Consider the following 16,245-nt stretch of genomic DNA (forward strand, 5'->3'; position numbering starts at 1 on the left):
TAGCCTGTGTTTCCTGTTCTTAGCTGACAGGAGTGCCACACAGTGTGATCTGCTGCTGATGTAGCCCATCTGCTTCAAGGGAGGGTTTGACGTGTACCTCCGGAGATGCTCTACTGCATCCAGCACAAAACGTTATCGTAATAACTCTGCATTAGGACACAGGCCTGCATGTGGGCCTGAAAATCACAACCAGTATTTTCTACACCATTCTCTTCACTGATTTTACGGACTTCTTTGCGATCCACTCTGACACCAGATTTCTTCACTTTTTAGTCACATTGTGACTTTTCATTATTCCATAATAGATCAACCAAATCTGAAAAGAATGAAAATTTAAATCTTTACCCAAAATGGAAATTTTAAAGTTTTCTCAAATGAATTATTGGAAAACAAATGTGGTGCAGTTTTGCTGCTCAAGCTTTAATACTGATGCCCAAAACTGTGGATAGAAAAAAAAAAATCGTGCTGAAGAGAGACAATATTTTGGTTTTACATTGAGACACTTAAAATGAGTGTAAAATTGACTTGGCTGCAGTTTTGAACAGAATGTTCAAAATGTATTTTTCAGTCCTATAAATCTCATATTCCACCACGGTTTTAACTGAAAATGATTTTTATTGGTTTTCAAGAAAACACAAAATTCTCCATTTGTATACCAATCAAAACTAATGCCAGGGAATCCTGTTTCATTCAGCACAATTCATGGCAAATGCAGTGACTGTTAAAATGTCCAAACGAAATAAAAACTTGATCATGTGGTACTGCCACTCAGCCTGCAGACTTCATTCTTTGACGACATGCACACCAGAGTGTAGTCTAACGATTGGCTCTATGATGGATGACGGCCTACCGTTCAACATTTAACACCAAAACTTACAAACATAATATTACAAAAACTAATTCCTCCCTGCCGGTCTCATCAGCATTACGAGGATTTCACAAAAGCTGCTTTGTAGTCGTGTTTCAGTTCCTCGTTCCTACTGTCCGGGCTGGTTTCAGACTCCTCTGAAGTTTTTTCTTCCGGCTCAGGATCGCTGCCTTTGTCCTGAGCTTCTGTGGGCTCTTTCTCACTGGTGGACTTCTCTGGCTCAGCTTCTTTTGTCTGTCCATCCACTGGTGGTGAAGGGATCAACTCTGGCTGGGTTTCAGACTGAGGATAAGAGAGCCAAAAGATGATTTACTTATAATTAGTATTAGTATGATATTACCAGTGTTGGGGAGTAACGGAATACATGTACTGCCGTTACGTATTTAAAATACAAAATATGAGTAACTGTATTCTGTTACAGTTACCGTTTAAAAGGGTGGTATTTAGAATACAGTTACTTTGTTGAAATAAATGGATTACACTGCGGTACTTTCCTGTTTCATATTGTGGCGGGTCAGGACTGTTTGGGTTTTGTTTGCTACGTTCTGTTGTTCCAGGTGGCAGCGTTACAGTTGCCATGGTTACAGGGTGACGCTCTCTCTCTGCGTGTTTCCTGGGTGATAGAGGCCTTTTTGTTGTTGTTGTGCTAAGCTAATAGGCAGAATGCTACCGGTATAGCTCTAAAGAATGTAGCATCATTGGCAGTGTAGTCCGTGCTGCAGGGAGAATGGACTGCCATACGCGTTATGTGTCTGTGAGCGAGGGAGGGAGAAAAAGGGGAGTGGAAAGGTACGAGTTGTCATCGAGGAAAAACGGCAGCTGGAAGCATGTAAATATAATAATAACCACTGCAGCCAAGAAGAGTGCCTGACGAGCCCAGTTGTAAGTAAGCTATTAAGACTCGACTGTACGCTGTGTTCGTGTTTTCCTCCAAAAACAATAAGTTCCGTTGGAGCAGTCTTTCAACGTCTCTCTCTGTCTCTCGCAAGCAAAGTTGACCACAACAAAGTAAAGCTATTTTTCGGCTACGAGCCGACAGGGACCCCGCCGCATTAGTCAGAGGTCCCTTTACTACAGTTCGGAGTCGCGGACCTTCAGTAATAGTAATAAATCACACAGCAATAGTACATTCATGTAGTTGTAAACAGCATGATAATATATTAAGTAATCCAAAGTATTCAGAATACGTTACTCTCATTGAGTAACGTAACGGAATACGTTACAGAATACATTTTGGGGCATGTATTCTGTATTCTGTAATGGAATATATTTTAAAAGTAACCTTCCCAACACTGGATATTACTTCTGTTCACATGGAAGCAGGTTGCCTGGTAACAGAATATCCCAAAAGTCCAGAGTGTAAACAGATGTGCCTGCAATTTGGCAGATATTTCTGCCAAATTGTTTTGTCACAAATTATTATCAGCAATGCAATATGCAAAATATGGTTTCCCAATTAAAATGGAGAGTTGTAGTTCAAAAACTTGAAATACAATTTAGGAATGTAAACATTTACATGAAAAGAAATATAGAGTTACCTCCAAATCTGTCAAATCTTAAAGTCTAAAGCATAGGTGTGAAACTGGCCCGCAGCCTACTTACATTTGGCCCGCGAAGCCATACCAAATTACTATCAGAGCTGGCCTACTGGTATTATACAGCTAATATATATATCGTTTAGTATTAAGCTTTGCTTGTTCCATATTAAGTTTTTCAGCAAAACGTGTTTGAGTCCATAAGAAAAGATTCATTCTTATATCTGGAGGAATAAATATATTTCAATAAATATTAACGTTATCCCGCGACTTTGTTCCAGTTTTGAATTTTGGCCCACTGTGTATTTGAGTTTGACACCCCTGCTCTAAAGTATTTAAAGTATTACAATTTGGATGCTCGGTATCTTCATCAAGCTGCAGTTTTAAAACAAACATGAATAACAAATCATTTAATTTCATGTCACTTAAAAATGATTTGAGTCATCCAAAGCATTGCCTGTTTTGTCATCTGAGATTCAGAAGAATAGCAAACTAACCAGTTAGAAAACTGAAACAAGATGCTTCTGATATGCAGCTGTATTGTATCTTAACACAGCTTACTACACCAGTCATCTACAACATCATAATAACCACTGACTACTGACGTGAATAACACTGAGCATCTCCTTCGAGTGCAAATTAGGGCTGGGACTCATTGGGTATTGGCACTGAAGTAATAACAGCAACATACTAACTGCATCCCTCTGTGGCTCTAAGGTTGGTTTCAATACGTTTTTATGCTTAGACAGTGAAAAAAAGATATGTAGATTTTACAGGATGCGCACATAATAAATTAAAGGATTTAGCATAACATCCAGTTATAATTAAAAGTAAGTGTTTCTGGATCTACTACACCTTTGTTTTCTGCCTTTTTTCTATATAGTCTAGCATGTATGACCCCTCACCTCACTGAAACCCAGACCACAATGTCTCCGGTTGCGTCCTGACAACTTCCCATCCATTCCCTGCTGGTACTGCAGCTCCAGCTGCTCATTGATCTTCTGATCTTCCTGACCTGCAGAGGAGACACCAGTCACAGCAGGCACAACCAGCCAGTACAGCTCTATCCAAGAATGGATAGACCTGTGCGGCGGATGTGTGGTAGCAAAGCCGATTTAATTGTTTTGGGCGTAAGGATGACACAGCATGTGTGAGAGGTGCAGGATGACAGTTTGCGAAAGCAGAGCTAATACCACATTTTCCAAAAACTAAATAACAAGCTTACCGCTGCGGAAGTGAGATGTTGACTTGTGGTCACCAATGACAAGACGCCCAGTGTGTTCTTTCTGTAAAACAGCAACAGTCCCACTTTACCTTAACTGTCACAACTTCAGGCAGTGAAGCATGAAGTAACAGGGCCTATTTTTATTTTGCTTTGGTCTGTGAGTCTCCAATAAAATGAATCAAAACACAAACAAACCTTGCCCGCGCCCATCAGCCGTAAAAACTTTTGTTTTCTCTCATCGCTTCCCAAATCAGCAGAGGCCCACTGTGTACCCCCATCCTGCAAAGGCAAACATTCTCATCATGTGGATGTTCAAACAAGAGCATCAAGAGCCAGACTGAATCAAAAACATGATTCTGATATCATTACCTTTAAAAAAAAGAAAGATTATTTTGAAACAGTCATAAATGTTTCTGATCAGCTGGGGCTAGACGTCCCTTTTTCTGACCACACCTCAACTCACCTGTTTTTTTTGTTGTTCATTAATTATGAATTAAGTTGTGCATTATCTGCAATCCTGCTTTCAGTCCTGTTTTCATTAGTTTAGTTTATTAGCATGACGCCTGAAGCATTTTCCTGTTTGTTGCAATTTAAGCCACTTTTCAAGAAAAGATGCAAAGCATTTGATGGCTGAAGGTTGTTACTCATAGACAATAAACATGGCCTTATATCACTACAGCGTCATTATTTTGGGATTTTGCAGCTTTTTTTATAATATGCTCTTGCTGCACCACTGAGGTTTCTGTGAACCTAAACTCATCTCTGTTCACTCAGACATTTCTGTAACACGCTTTGTACCAGTGAAAGGGGAAATTCTAATGTTTTTCATTCTTTTAATTTTATATTCTATTATCGTCTCGTCTTTTGCATGTTTCATTTTTAAAAATTTATTTTTTTGTAAGGGATTTATTCTGTAAAACAGTGCAATATGAAACAAACAATGCATGTGTTATTTATCAATAATAGTAATTAAAATCAGGTTCAAATAGTGGTGACTTACACGTATCTCCATCGACAGCAATAAATGTGTCATAACTTCTTTTTTTTTATATACACAAAATGATAATTACCCAACAATGACACCACAGTGACTTTAATATCTAAATAAAATACATAAGTAAATATTATCTGCTTACATTCGGGCCAAAACAAAGAGAAAACATAGTAAATATTATATCGTAGTTCATGTAATATAGTTTTGAGTCATCCTAAAAAGGGGAATGAGTTCAATAAACTTTCCTATTCTAACAATCACGCTTTGAATCCCAGCGTTAGCAAACCTGCTACAGCGACGCTAGCCGTTCCCTGGTGGTTCGTAGCTCTCGCCCAGGGCTAGTTTCGTTTTTAAGCGTTTTACTCACTTGACTGGGAGACGCCGATCGTTTTGTTCCATGCCTGTCCTCTGGAGAGCTCATTGTGAACGAAAACTTTAGAAAAATATCGACAAAATATCATGCCACCTAGCAAAAGCTAGCAGGCTATGTCAACAATCCTGCTATCCCCACTTCCTGTGCAGTCTTCTTCGTTTGTGTTGCTGCTGGTTGTGTCGACTCTGTGCCGCCACACTGCGGAGAGTTCTCCTCACAACAAAAACTCGTCATCAAATCTACTTAGCGGTTATTTCCTGGTCTCTCTCTCTCTCTCTCTCTCTCTCTCTCTCTCTCTCTCTCTCTCTCTCTCTCTCTGTGTTTAGATAGAAACTTAGCACAAAAAGTGAGGCATTGTTGTAACAATGCTTCTTGACAATAAATCTTATACTCCTGGAAAGCCTGTTTACCCCCCACCCCCCCTAAATGGTGTTATCACCTCTGTCAATTGTCATACACATTTACAACAGTCAGCCACTTCCTCCTCATGTTGGTCACCAGCTTGGTCACACTGCTGTGGTGTGGCATCCCATTCTTCAACTAGCATTTGTCACAAGTCAGCCAATGTGCTTGGTCACTCTGGAATAAACAGCACACCCAAACTGCTCCCACGAATGTTCAGTAGGGTTGAGGTCAGGACTGTAGGCAGGTCATTCCATCTTCTTCACTCCCAAACTCTGGAGGCAGCCTCTGGTAAACCCCGCTCTGTGGGGACAAGTGTTGTCATCCTGGAGGATAGCATTTGGCCCAATACTACAGAGACCATATCTCTGCAATATTGGGCCAAATGATTGCCTCTGGTTGCAGAATCTAATCTCAATATCTCTGCATTGAGATTGCCTCCTGTGATGACAAGCTTAGTTTTTCAAGTGAGGGAGATGACGCCCTACACCATCACACTGCCTCCATCAAAAGTTGTTATGAGCCTTGACCTGTAGAAGACTTCCTGCGGTTCCTAAGTGCTCACAGATTGAGGGAACAGTCTTTTTGTCATGTCATTTTCTTGGGATGCCCACTTGATGGCCTGTTTCTGTCATCCCTCCTTGGAACTTGTTCTTTAATCTGGAGATGGTCCCCCCCCCCCCCCCCCCCCCCCCGGAAGTTGGCCTATGGCAAGGTTTTCAGGGACACAACCCAGCTACTCAACTCTGCTGCTCAACCCACAAATGCAGTGGAAATAAACAGGCTTTCCAACTGTATTTGATTATTTAATGCCAAGGAGCATTGAAATAATAATAATACCAATAATAATAATAGTAATAATAGTAATAATAATAATAATAATAATAATAATAATAATAATAATAATAATAATAATAATAGTAGTAGTAGTAGTAATAATAATGATTAAAAAAATCCGCTCAACATAAAGTTTTTGTTGTATTATAATTGTATTTTATAATTAAATTTGGACAAGCTGGAGTCAGATGAAATCAGAAATTAAATAAACATTCAAAAACTGGAACATTTTTTTCTATTCATCAATGAAAGTAAATACCTGTATTTTGCGATCTTAACAATAAATAAAACCCCCAAAGTGTTTTGCTATTTTTCTGCTTTTTGAAATTTCAAACTTTGAAATTTCATGGACTACAACAGCAATAGTTATTTTAACATTAAACATATCGTTTTGATTAAAGGGCATACTATTGGATTAACTATCCACTAACATAAAAAAAACAAACTATTTTGGTAATTACCAATGCTGTTAATTTTAGGCCAGATATAAAATAAAGCTCACACTGAGTGGTTTCTAACATATTTATGTTTTTTATCTGATTAGTCATTTCCCTTGGAATCTCTTTAAACTAAAGCTTGAAAGATATTTTTCTACCGTCACATATTTATATGTAGCTGTTTTCAAAGCCGCCTTTGTGGGGGCACGTTTGGTTTAAAATTACGTTTAGGATGATCGACCTTCACTAAACCCGCCAAAAGGTGGCGCGAGAGTAAATATTAAGAAGACCCAGCCCAGAGGCGCTCACACCTCTGACAGGACCTCACACTTCATTTTTGCGAAGGACAATCAACGAAGTATTAAACGGGAAACTCGTTCATGTAAATGGGCTTAAAACGCTGCATCCACCAATCTCATCCCCCTCATGTATTAATTTACATCAAATATTTTTTTTCTTTAGGAAAATGAAGAATAGGCCGGATCCTGATTTACAGATCTCTTTTATTATTTAAAAACAAACAAACAAAACAACTAAACAAAAAACAAACACACAAGAGAGAAATATTAATATGCACAATTTGATGTTCAAATTGATTTTATATATAGTATATAAAATAATGTATACATTGATTTAAAAAAATATATTATATATACATATATATGTTCGTGTTATTGCAAAACAGAGTAAAAAACTTTCATTGGTATTTATTTACTAAAATGTCCCCCATCCCATTTTTTGATCAATATATTTTTTAATCCATATAAAACAAGCAGCTTAGCCTAATCACTGCGTGAGTTTTAGTTCTGGGTGATTTCTGATACAAAAAAAGAAAAAAAGTTTGCAAGGGGAATAAAATCACGGAGGAATCAAAGAAATCAAATCGCAATTTTATTCCTTTTTTAATCGCGCGGGTGATCGTGAGTTGTTGACCGGCAGCCTGGTGCGAGCATGCACGCACGTGCGCTCAAAGGCTGCACACACACACTGAAAGGAAAGGCTGGGACACGGGTGACAAGAAAAGTCAGGGGTAAAAGGTACCTGTACAGGAGTGAACAAGAAAAATATAGAATGGTTTACGTTTCATCAAACATAAACAAAGAAAGTGACACAGGCGGACAGAGACGGATAAATAGCCGAGGGAGAGAGAGGGAAGGAGAGAGAGAGCCAGAGGGAGAGAGAGGAGGGGTTATCCAGCCTCTGCCTCTTCACCCGACAGTGCCCCGCACTCTCACTTAAGCCGCCACACAGCGCCGGCCGGGAAATAACCTGAAATACTTTTGATTAAAAAGAATCCTCCGGGTGACCTCCGGTGTGACTCAGCGCAACTTCTGACGACGACGCCGAAGTGTCCCGGTGTACTTTCTGATCCTCGGCGGAGCGCAAACACGGAGTTACCAAAGTCCGCGACAGGCTCCAGCGATGGTGACTTTACGCACGGGATTTGGAAGCTGTTTGCACTGACTCCTGTTCTCGCCGCCGAAAACTCTGTCAGCGTCGCTCCCCCCAAAGAGTCGTCAAGTTTGCAAGAAGCACACAGCGCATGACGAACGACTGAATCCAGGTAAGACCCGTCCTGCTGCATCTGCGTGGAGGCGCCGGGACGGTCAGCCCGCGCCACCACCGGGGCTGCTCGTTTTGAAAAGTCCGTGCGCACTCCGCTTATCTCTTCTCCACAACAAACCGCGATGACAGCCGCAGACTCGGGCTGCAGGACTGTGCTTAAACCCCACAGCAGGGCTGTGATTGGACCGCATCACCTGAAAAAGTAACTCCGGGCTTTTAGAAAAGTTTGGTGCTGTAGAGCTTATAGGGAAAAAGTTCCGTAGTCATTTTTATTTGTCATAAATGACTCAGATTTGGATCCAGTCACAGAATTAGATTGCAATAGGTTTGTAATTAAGTGATAGTAAGCTTTGTCAGGAGCTCGCCGTCTGTTACAGTTGTTTTCACACTGTTTGTATTATGATAATACTGCAAATCGTTTTCACCTGTAATTATATTTATAACAGCCACTGTAAAACCGCGTGCTTGTGAGGAGAGCCTAAACGGAACATACATATTTAGATATTATATAAAATTAACAATAAAGAAAAAAATTCTTTAAAAAATGCCAAAACACACATTTTCCAATATTTTTCAGCGCATTTCCACCTTCTTCCTTTAGTTTGTGTAATCCAGATTCAAGGTTATTTCCAGACATAAAGGATGAAATCGTGCAAGAAAAGCAGGCTAAACTTCACCCACCACTACATCCCTGTCACGCACCATTAACAGAAATGGATTAGCGGTTCTGTAGCACCAGAAAATTGTTCTATAGGCTTAGAGCTCATTAAAAGACATTTAGAAAGAGGTCGAGAGTTCAAAAACTTTGCATAAGAAGTTTTTGAGCTCATTATCTTGAGTGATAATTCTCAAGAGCCCAAAACGTGAACTTGAAAGCAGCATTTCCAGAACACTTCACAGAAATAAAGCCGCTCTTAAAGTCAGCCCATCGCTCAGGTCGGCTGGAGGATGCGGGCTGCTGCAGTTTCAGCATTTTCCTCTCCGGCCACAGCGGTGGCCCTCTCGTCTGTCAACGCGAACGCGTCGGGTACTACTGCCGGACCTCTGTGGTCCTCGTGCGCGTTCACGGGCTCGCCGCACATCCACAGTGTACTGTTCCGTCCGTGGCCGAGACTGTGGTGGTGCCCCTGCGTTTCCCCACTCGCTCTGGAATACAACCGATAGAAAAACAGACCACCGAGGCGAGAAACCCCGTCCTCAGGGCCTGAGCTGTTCCGGGGTCACGCAGACTGATCCTAGAAAAACCCGTGAGCCATAAATGAAAATAGCACCAACACACAGATCCACCGAGACAATACAACCGGACAGGACAGCGTCCCGGGACGGCCCACGAGATAAGAAGTTAGTCCGTAAGTCTCCTTCCACCCCCTTCATCTTTTTCTTTACGTGGCTTTTTGCGTTTTTTCTTTTTGTACAGTGCATCTGAACTTTCTGGGAAAACACGAGTTTCAGTTTCACCTGACACTCGGACAGAGTGACGGCGCCGGTTATGTGTGAAGTTAATTGCGTGGGTGCATGAACTTGAGCCACACGGAGAGGGGGCAAGTTTCTTATTCAGAGCGGGGAGAGAGACCCGCTTCTCGGGCAGATCAGCGTGGGACCTTGTGTACCGTGTGAAAGCTTTTGGCCTCGAGTTCACGGTGGGGATGTGACAGAGAGTACAGGAGGACAAGGCACACGACAACGGCGGGCACCGACTGATAAAGTCACTTCAGGGTGTTCCCCGTATTTAGAGACACGCTACACCTCCGAGATAAGCCTCTGCTGGCCGGCAGATAAGGAGCTTTCAGAGAGAGAGAGAGAGAGAGAGAGAGAGAGAGAGAGAGAGAGAGAGATCACACGCGTGACAGAACGAGTTTAAAAACCACTGGAGAAGGAAGCCGAGTGTCCTGCTAACGGTTTTACTCATTCCTAAATAGCTGAAACCATATTTTCATCGCTTGTTGTTACGGGAGTTGTAGTAATAACGCGGAATTTCCCACTGTCTGCTGTAATTGTTAATTGTTTCACTCCTTCTTCCTTCCTTCTTTTTGTTTTTGTTTGCTCATCAAATCACTCCTCTATTCACGCTTAGAATCGCCCCAGCTTGACAGATCCTCAGGTTGCCAGTTTGGACCTGCCCACGCGCAATAATGACAATTTCCAACAGGTTGTTTAATTGTTTGGACTCTGGCAGAACTATTTATAACCCCCCCCCCCCCCCCCAACCCACGCACGCACGCACACGCACGCACACACACACACACACCGCCACCAGCCCTCCTCCTTAACTCTCTTGTAAGTGAGAGTGTCTGTCTGAAAAACAATCCGAGGAAGGGGGGGTCCGCTGGAGTCGATCTCTTGTGGTATTTTGTTTTGAGCAGGTGGTGCGAGTTGAAGTTCCCTCATAAGGTAAAGTGGCATTAGAGGGTCCAAATGGCAGACTTATATATAGGCTGCCAATTCAGCACATTGTTCAGGACTGCATGGCTGCGCTTTCTCCGCTGTCTGACGGAAGACCTGCGGCTTTTTTTTCTCCTCCCCCTCTTCCTCTGTGGGAATCAGCCTTGACAACAGGCGGACAAGCGTGAACACAGCGGCTGAACAATGTGAAATGTCCATCGGATCTCGAGCACGTGGGAAATAATCGTCACCCGCCTTATAAAATATATATAAAAAACAATTTGATTTAGTCTGTATAATATTTTTACAGATTTAAAATACAAAACAAATGTTTTAATTCCGTCCTTGTTTTTTCACAGCTATTTTTTTTAAAAATTTAGTTCTATTTTAATTACATCACACCATCATTTGATGTGGACAGTCACATTTTCTAATTACATCTTCCTCTGTTCACTTCATCGGCATGCTCCTTGTTTTAGCTGTGATTCAAGAATCATCACATGACATTTATTTCCAACTGAATCCTGAAATGTTTGAAAATTTCAGGTTTCACTTCTTTTTATTTGTCTCACTGTGAAGCGTTGAAAAATGGGCTTACTTAGAAATCCAGCATTAATTTGATGTGCCACATATACGTCTTCTTCTTTTTTTTTTTAAGGATGCTGGGAGGCCTTTTTCCTGTGGTGTGATTCAGAGAGACTCTTTAGTGGCAGACAGAGGGCACAGTCGGAGGGGCAAAAGATTAAGAGATCTTACAGCTGTTAGAAAAAAGGGGGACAGAATAGAGTCAGAATTTTGGCACCAATCAGACACTTGCTGCAGAAGAGACCCAATTTTGATTTTTAGAATTTACTATAAGTTATATAAGTATATATATAATATATAAGTTAACTCTCTTTGGCATTACTGTTGTTTTAGTTGCATATTGAGCTTAACATCTATCTAACATCTGACCGCACTGTAGCAGATCCGAACGTTTCCATATGTTGTTTTTTTGGAGGATGTCAGTCACCTTCATTGGAGACCCATCTCTTCACAATTTTAAGCCTGTGGCCAATCTGGAGAGTCCTAATTATTTGTTTTCAGGCTCTTTAAAAAAGACACCAGCCCCCAAATTGGACATGTGTTGTACAAACACAAATTAAACATTTAGCCGTAAGTATTTCTCCCTGAGTCCTAAGTGCATATTAGTCAGCCTATACTTATCTCTGGCCCAACGGCACACCCAAATTGCAGTGTTGCTGCTGAAAAAGAAAGGTTGGGGCCCCAGAGAATGAGCACTTGAAACATGCTGGCAGATGCCCATAAGTTTCCCAACCAAAGTGGAAGCTTAGGTGTGTTTGTGCGCACAGTGCATGTATGTGTATGCTTGTTTAGTGCACTTTCACATCTTTTGTGTTTTTTGCGCTTGTCCAGAAAGAAATCAGACAAATGTGTGACTAATTGTTCTCACGCGTATTTTCACTGATTACATTGTGTTTTTGCACATGAGCGTGCACCACGGCAGTGTGTGTGTTCTTGTAGCACAGTTAGGTGTGTATCCTATAAAAGGATTTTCAGTGTGTTGTATGGTGCGTCCTTGTCATGAATTTCTATATTTATAACAAGACTTTCTGCCCGCACGCATGTATGTGCCTTCATTGCGAGTGTGTGAATGTGGGCCTGACTGGATGGACATCCTGCTCTATGGATTCGTCCCCATGTTTCCACCATGATATAACCCTGGAAACAGCTTCTTAATTTTTCCCCTGAGCAGAGAATAACGGGGTGCCATTTTCATTCTTCTCTCTCCTCTCTTTTGGTGGTCTCGAGGTAACCTTTTCTTTCTGCCGGTGAATCTCCAGCACCTGCTCCCAGCCTTCCAATTTTAAAAGCTCAAAATAAGAGCTTACCTGACACATGCACTTCTTAATGACAATCTCCTCCATGCAAGCACACAAGACACACACTCTCTCGTCCATGTCACATTTTTGCATACAGTATGTAGTCTTTGCTCTGCATTATGGCATCTTCTCAGATTCACTGCGTCTCTTATTTTGGGGTTTCTTGATGCACAGAGGAGCTCAAACTTTCTCCATCTTCATCAGCTGTTTTCTGCCTGTTCTTTCTTTATGCATCGTGTGGCCAACCTTTGATGTCTGCAACATTAACATTAGCTCTTATATACATGCAAATGGATAGAGTAAGATTTCTAAATATGTGGTTTACACGAGCGCTTTGACAAATGGTTGTTGTACTGTTAACACGGACACAGACTAGGCCTTCTGCCTGAAGAGGAAAACTTCTAAAAGGTGGCTTCAATCCACCTTAAACCTCTTACTGCTTTTTTTTTTAAACAAAAGCTCTTTTTAATCATATGATATGAATTCGTAAAACAAAAAACATTTGTAATTTTTTTGGTTCATTTTGAGATTTGAATGACTTGGCAGTGGACATGGCAGCATCGTTCTTGCTGCTCTCTTGCTTTTTCTCGTGTGGAAAAACTTACCATCACCGCTGACACGAAACAGAGAGCTGCCTTTTCTCCACGCTGCAAAAAGTCATTTTTGGAAATGTAAGAACTAAATTATTGAGGCAACATAAATCACCAAGCAAATCCAGCCTATGGTTTATACACATAAGAAGCAGTGCAGGATGGTATTTTACGTTAATGCTGAGACACTTTGTGCCCAGTTAAGGTATGTTTATGCATCCTTAAATGAAGCAGCTGTCATTCTGATTCCCCTGTGGAGACATATGTGTGAAAGAAAAAGTGGGATTTTATTTACTTTGCATTGTAGTCATGTTGCAATTTACAAATTAAATTGTGGCATCTGAAACAACCAGCTAACATTTTTACATTTACGTGATGACTACGATGTTAGGTAGTGAAAAGTGACTTGATGATGTTTTCATTAGGACAAAAAAGGGAAGAAAATCACATGAACTTAAATTTGTTTCTCAGAATTATGTTATTTATTTTGTGAAAAAAAAATCAACACAATTACATTACAAATCAGTAAATGCAAAAAACCCAAAGAAGCAGAAAAAAACAAAAAAACAATTAAAAAAACAGGAAGATATAGCATTTGATTTCTTTTATATACTGTAATGTTGCAGCAGAAGAGATTCGTCTCAGTAGTTTTTCAGTGTTGCTTATGTAAAACCCATCACTGTAACTTTATTGTTTCTTAAAACAGGCTGACTCATTGTGAAAAAGACATGGCTGTTTTTTTTCCTGAAGTTCACCAACCCCCTAAACTTCAGCACACGCCAGAAGTAAATGTCAAAAACAAAGAGTACATCGGGATAAGTTAGATGATTGTGGTTAGCCTTTATTTTTGGTCAGGCCTATCTGATCGCTGGCTTTTTGAATTTCTAATAAGGCTAGAGGGCTACCAGGTGACTGACACAAGTGCTCTAGTGGCTCCTTATCTGTCAGTCAGCAGTCGTGGCCTTGGACTGTAGCAGCAGAGGCAGCAGATGCTTTGGCAATTACACTCCTGATGAATTTACAGAAGAAGGAAATCACACAGAGAAGCACGTTTTTCAATTCCAGGAGGTTTTTAAGTCCTTCCTGGTCCATCGGCTTTGCTTTTGCATTCCCACTTTCTCTTTCAGCCTTTCAGTCTTCCTCTTTCTCTCCTTTCCTTTCCTTTTGGGTTACATTGAACACTCCAAACTAAAGGTATATGAAGTGGCTGGCAGTAAAGATGATCAGCCATGACCCAGAGATTGGAACTTTTGTGTTAAAAATGTAAAGAAAAAGAACTTACTTTCTTCTTTCTGTAAACCAAAAACACTGTCATACAAAAAAAACCCTGTGGCACTCTACTTTGTCATGACATGAGTCGTATGATTGGTGGGAGTCTTTGCTATTGTCTACACTAGGGCCATGGTAATTGTGTTGGTGTTTGTTATACTTGTTGTGATGGTGATATAAAAGTTCTGCAGATTGAAGTTGTGCAGTGCACAACTGATACTCTTATGTTTGTCCTGTTATTTTTTTGTGTTTGCAAGGATTAAATGCCCTGTGTGGGAGATACAAACCCTCAGATGTTAATTTATCTGTGGTTCATTTTTATAATTTAATAGTAAAGCTGATCAAGAAAGATTTCAACGTTAATGATTAGTACTGGCTCACATCTTAAAAAAAGCAATGAGTCTTGGGTGGATTGTACTGTTGTAGGACTGAATAAAGGCGAGTGTCATTGGTAAACATCTCCTGTGTAGTTTATGCTGCTTCAAAATCAGAAGGGTGGGGTTCCATATCTAATTACTAATTATATCTAATAACAATTGCTGGAAAGTTTTACCAAGCCAATGAAAGTGTTTGAATATCTGTTTACACTTACACTTTTGTGTAATTAACAGCAAAGCTTGCTGTTTGTGGATTGTCATGCAACATAGGCCCCACCCCTCTGGCACACCCAACAGGTTAAAACAAACAAAAGAATTTATTTGCACTACCCTTTGATGAAACTCTGCTGTTGATGTTGCACAAATCGTTCCCAGGTGCTCTGTATTTATTTGCTTTCTTTCTTTCTTTCTTTCTTTCTTTCTTTCTTTCTTTCTTTCTTTTTTAAAAATCTGCTGATTTTTAATACAGATTGCTTCCAGGGCCACTTTAGTACAACACGGCAAGTTTCATATTGAACTTGCTTTGCAAGTCTGTCTGTCCAAGGATGGGGGAAAAAAAGAAATGTGTTGAAGTGTTTGTGGCAAGAGGAAAGTCCTCTTGTGCTGTCCATGAACCTTTCTGAGAGCATTTTGATGAACAGCTGAAAGTGGCAAATGATGCTCATACTGACAAAATAGAACCACACGCTACTGTGCATGTGTACTTTGGCTATAGGACAGTGCCCCACACACATTCATACTCAGACGCACATATGCATCCTTGGGCATACAACGCGTTTATCAAAACATACAGGGAGTGCTGTCACAACTTCACTGCTCTATTTGGCTCAAGCAAAGAATTTACTTTAGTTCAATACTTTGAAGTTGAATTTACTTTAGTGTAAAAAACTAATTACAAACTATAATAATAAAACAAATAAACTGGAAACAAATTTACATAGTAATTAGGTCTATTTTGAAGAAATAGAGACATGGATAGAAAAAAGGTCTGTAGGATAGACAGTGTAAAATATGGATGTAGCCACTGTGACACAAAAGTTTGAGATGAATATTTTTTTTGTCTTTTGGTGTTTTGAAACCAGTTGTGACAAGCAGGGGGGTGGGACAGTTGAAATCCATGCTCATTGGCTAACGTTCAGTGAACTGGATAATCCTCGTTTCTGACACTTAGAATGACCAGAATTAAAGTTTTATCCATATGACCCAAAGCTTTATCCATCTTTTTATCATCTATGGTTTGTAGCCTGTTTTGTAAACACGTATCATGATCTGATTGGATAAAGGAATGGACAAGAAAAACAAACAAGCAAGAAAAACTTGCATAAGTTCTTTTTAAAATAACTGGGTTATTTCCATAATGGAGAAAGTGTAAAAACTGTCCAAACTGAAGCAACAGAAACTCAGATGTGTTGAGCTTAAGTTGATGATTTGGGTCAAGTTTGAAAAATAAGGGAAACTATGTTTCCCACAGAAGTGTATCCTTATTAAACCCTTTTTGACTTTCACG

At 40.3% G+C, this 16,245-nt stretch overlaps 2 protein-coding genes across 6 annotated transcripts in view; one reads left to right on the top strand and one right to left on the bottom strand.

Moving 5' to 3' along the window:
- Positions 1-595: 595 nt before the first annotated feature.
- Positions 596-5,183, bottom strand: lg7h11orf58 (linkage group 7 C11orf58 homolog). The gene is made up of 5 exons (XM_086299462.1): positions 4,990-5,183; positions 3,824-3,907; positions 3,629-3,689; positions 3,309-3,418; positions 596-1,150 (listed from the first exon to the last, which is right to left on the bottom strand). The coding sequence occupies exons 1-5, from the start codon at positions 5,041-5,043 to the stop codon at positions 926-928; spliced, it is 534 nt and encodes a 177-aa protein (XP_086155588.1). The 5' UTR covers positions 5,044-5,183; the 3' UTR covers positions 596-925.
- A 2,681-nt stretch (positions 5,184-7,864) lies between these two features.
- LOC147325132 (transcription factor SOX-6-like) overlaps positions 7,865-16,245 on the top strand; it is a 102,782-nt gene continuing 94,401 nt past the window's right edge. For 3 of the 5 annotated variants that reach the window (XM_086299463.1, XM_086299464.1, XM_086299466.1), the window contains exon 1: positions 7,865-8,235. The gene's annotated coding sequence lies outside the window, so the exon portion shown is untranslated. Of the gene's footprint in view, positions 8,236-9,230; positions 9,587-16,245 lie in introns of those variants that run through there. The other 2 variants (XM_086299467.1, XM_086299465.1) reach the window with 2 other exon arrangements.

This window comes from Aulonocara sp. 'chitande type north' Nkhata Bay, linkage group LG7, assembly GCF_057382095.1.
Source record: "Aulonocara sp. 'chitande type north' Nkhata Bay isolate Kocher_YH1m ecotype deep benthic linkage group LG7, A_spYH_male_GT1.1, whole genome shotgun sequence".
In the NCBI taxonomy this organism is placed as follows: Eukaryota; Metazoa; Chordata; class Actinopteri; order Cichliformes; family Cichlidae; genus Aulonocara; species Aulonocara sp. 'chitande type north' Nkhata Bay.

Bases quoted from the DNA above. Each gene is read 5' to 3' on its own strand.
- lg7h11orf58 (XM_086299462.1), bottom strand. From the start codon at position 5,043: ATGAGCTCTCCAGAGGACAGGCATGGAACAAAACGATCGGCGTCTCCC. The intron at 3,690-3,823 runs GTTTGTTTGTGT...GCTGTTTTACAG, and splicing joins GGCTGATGGGCGCGGGCAAG to AAAGAACACACTGGGCGTCT. The intron at 1,151-3,308 runs GTGAGGGGTCAT...TCTTATCCTCAG, and splicing joins GTGGTCTGGGTTTCAGTGAG to TCTGAAACCCAGCCAGAGTT.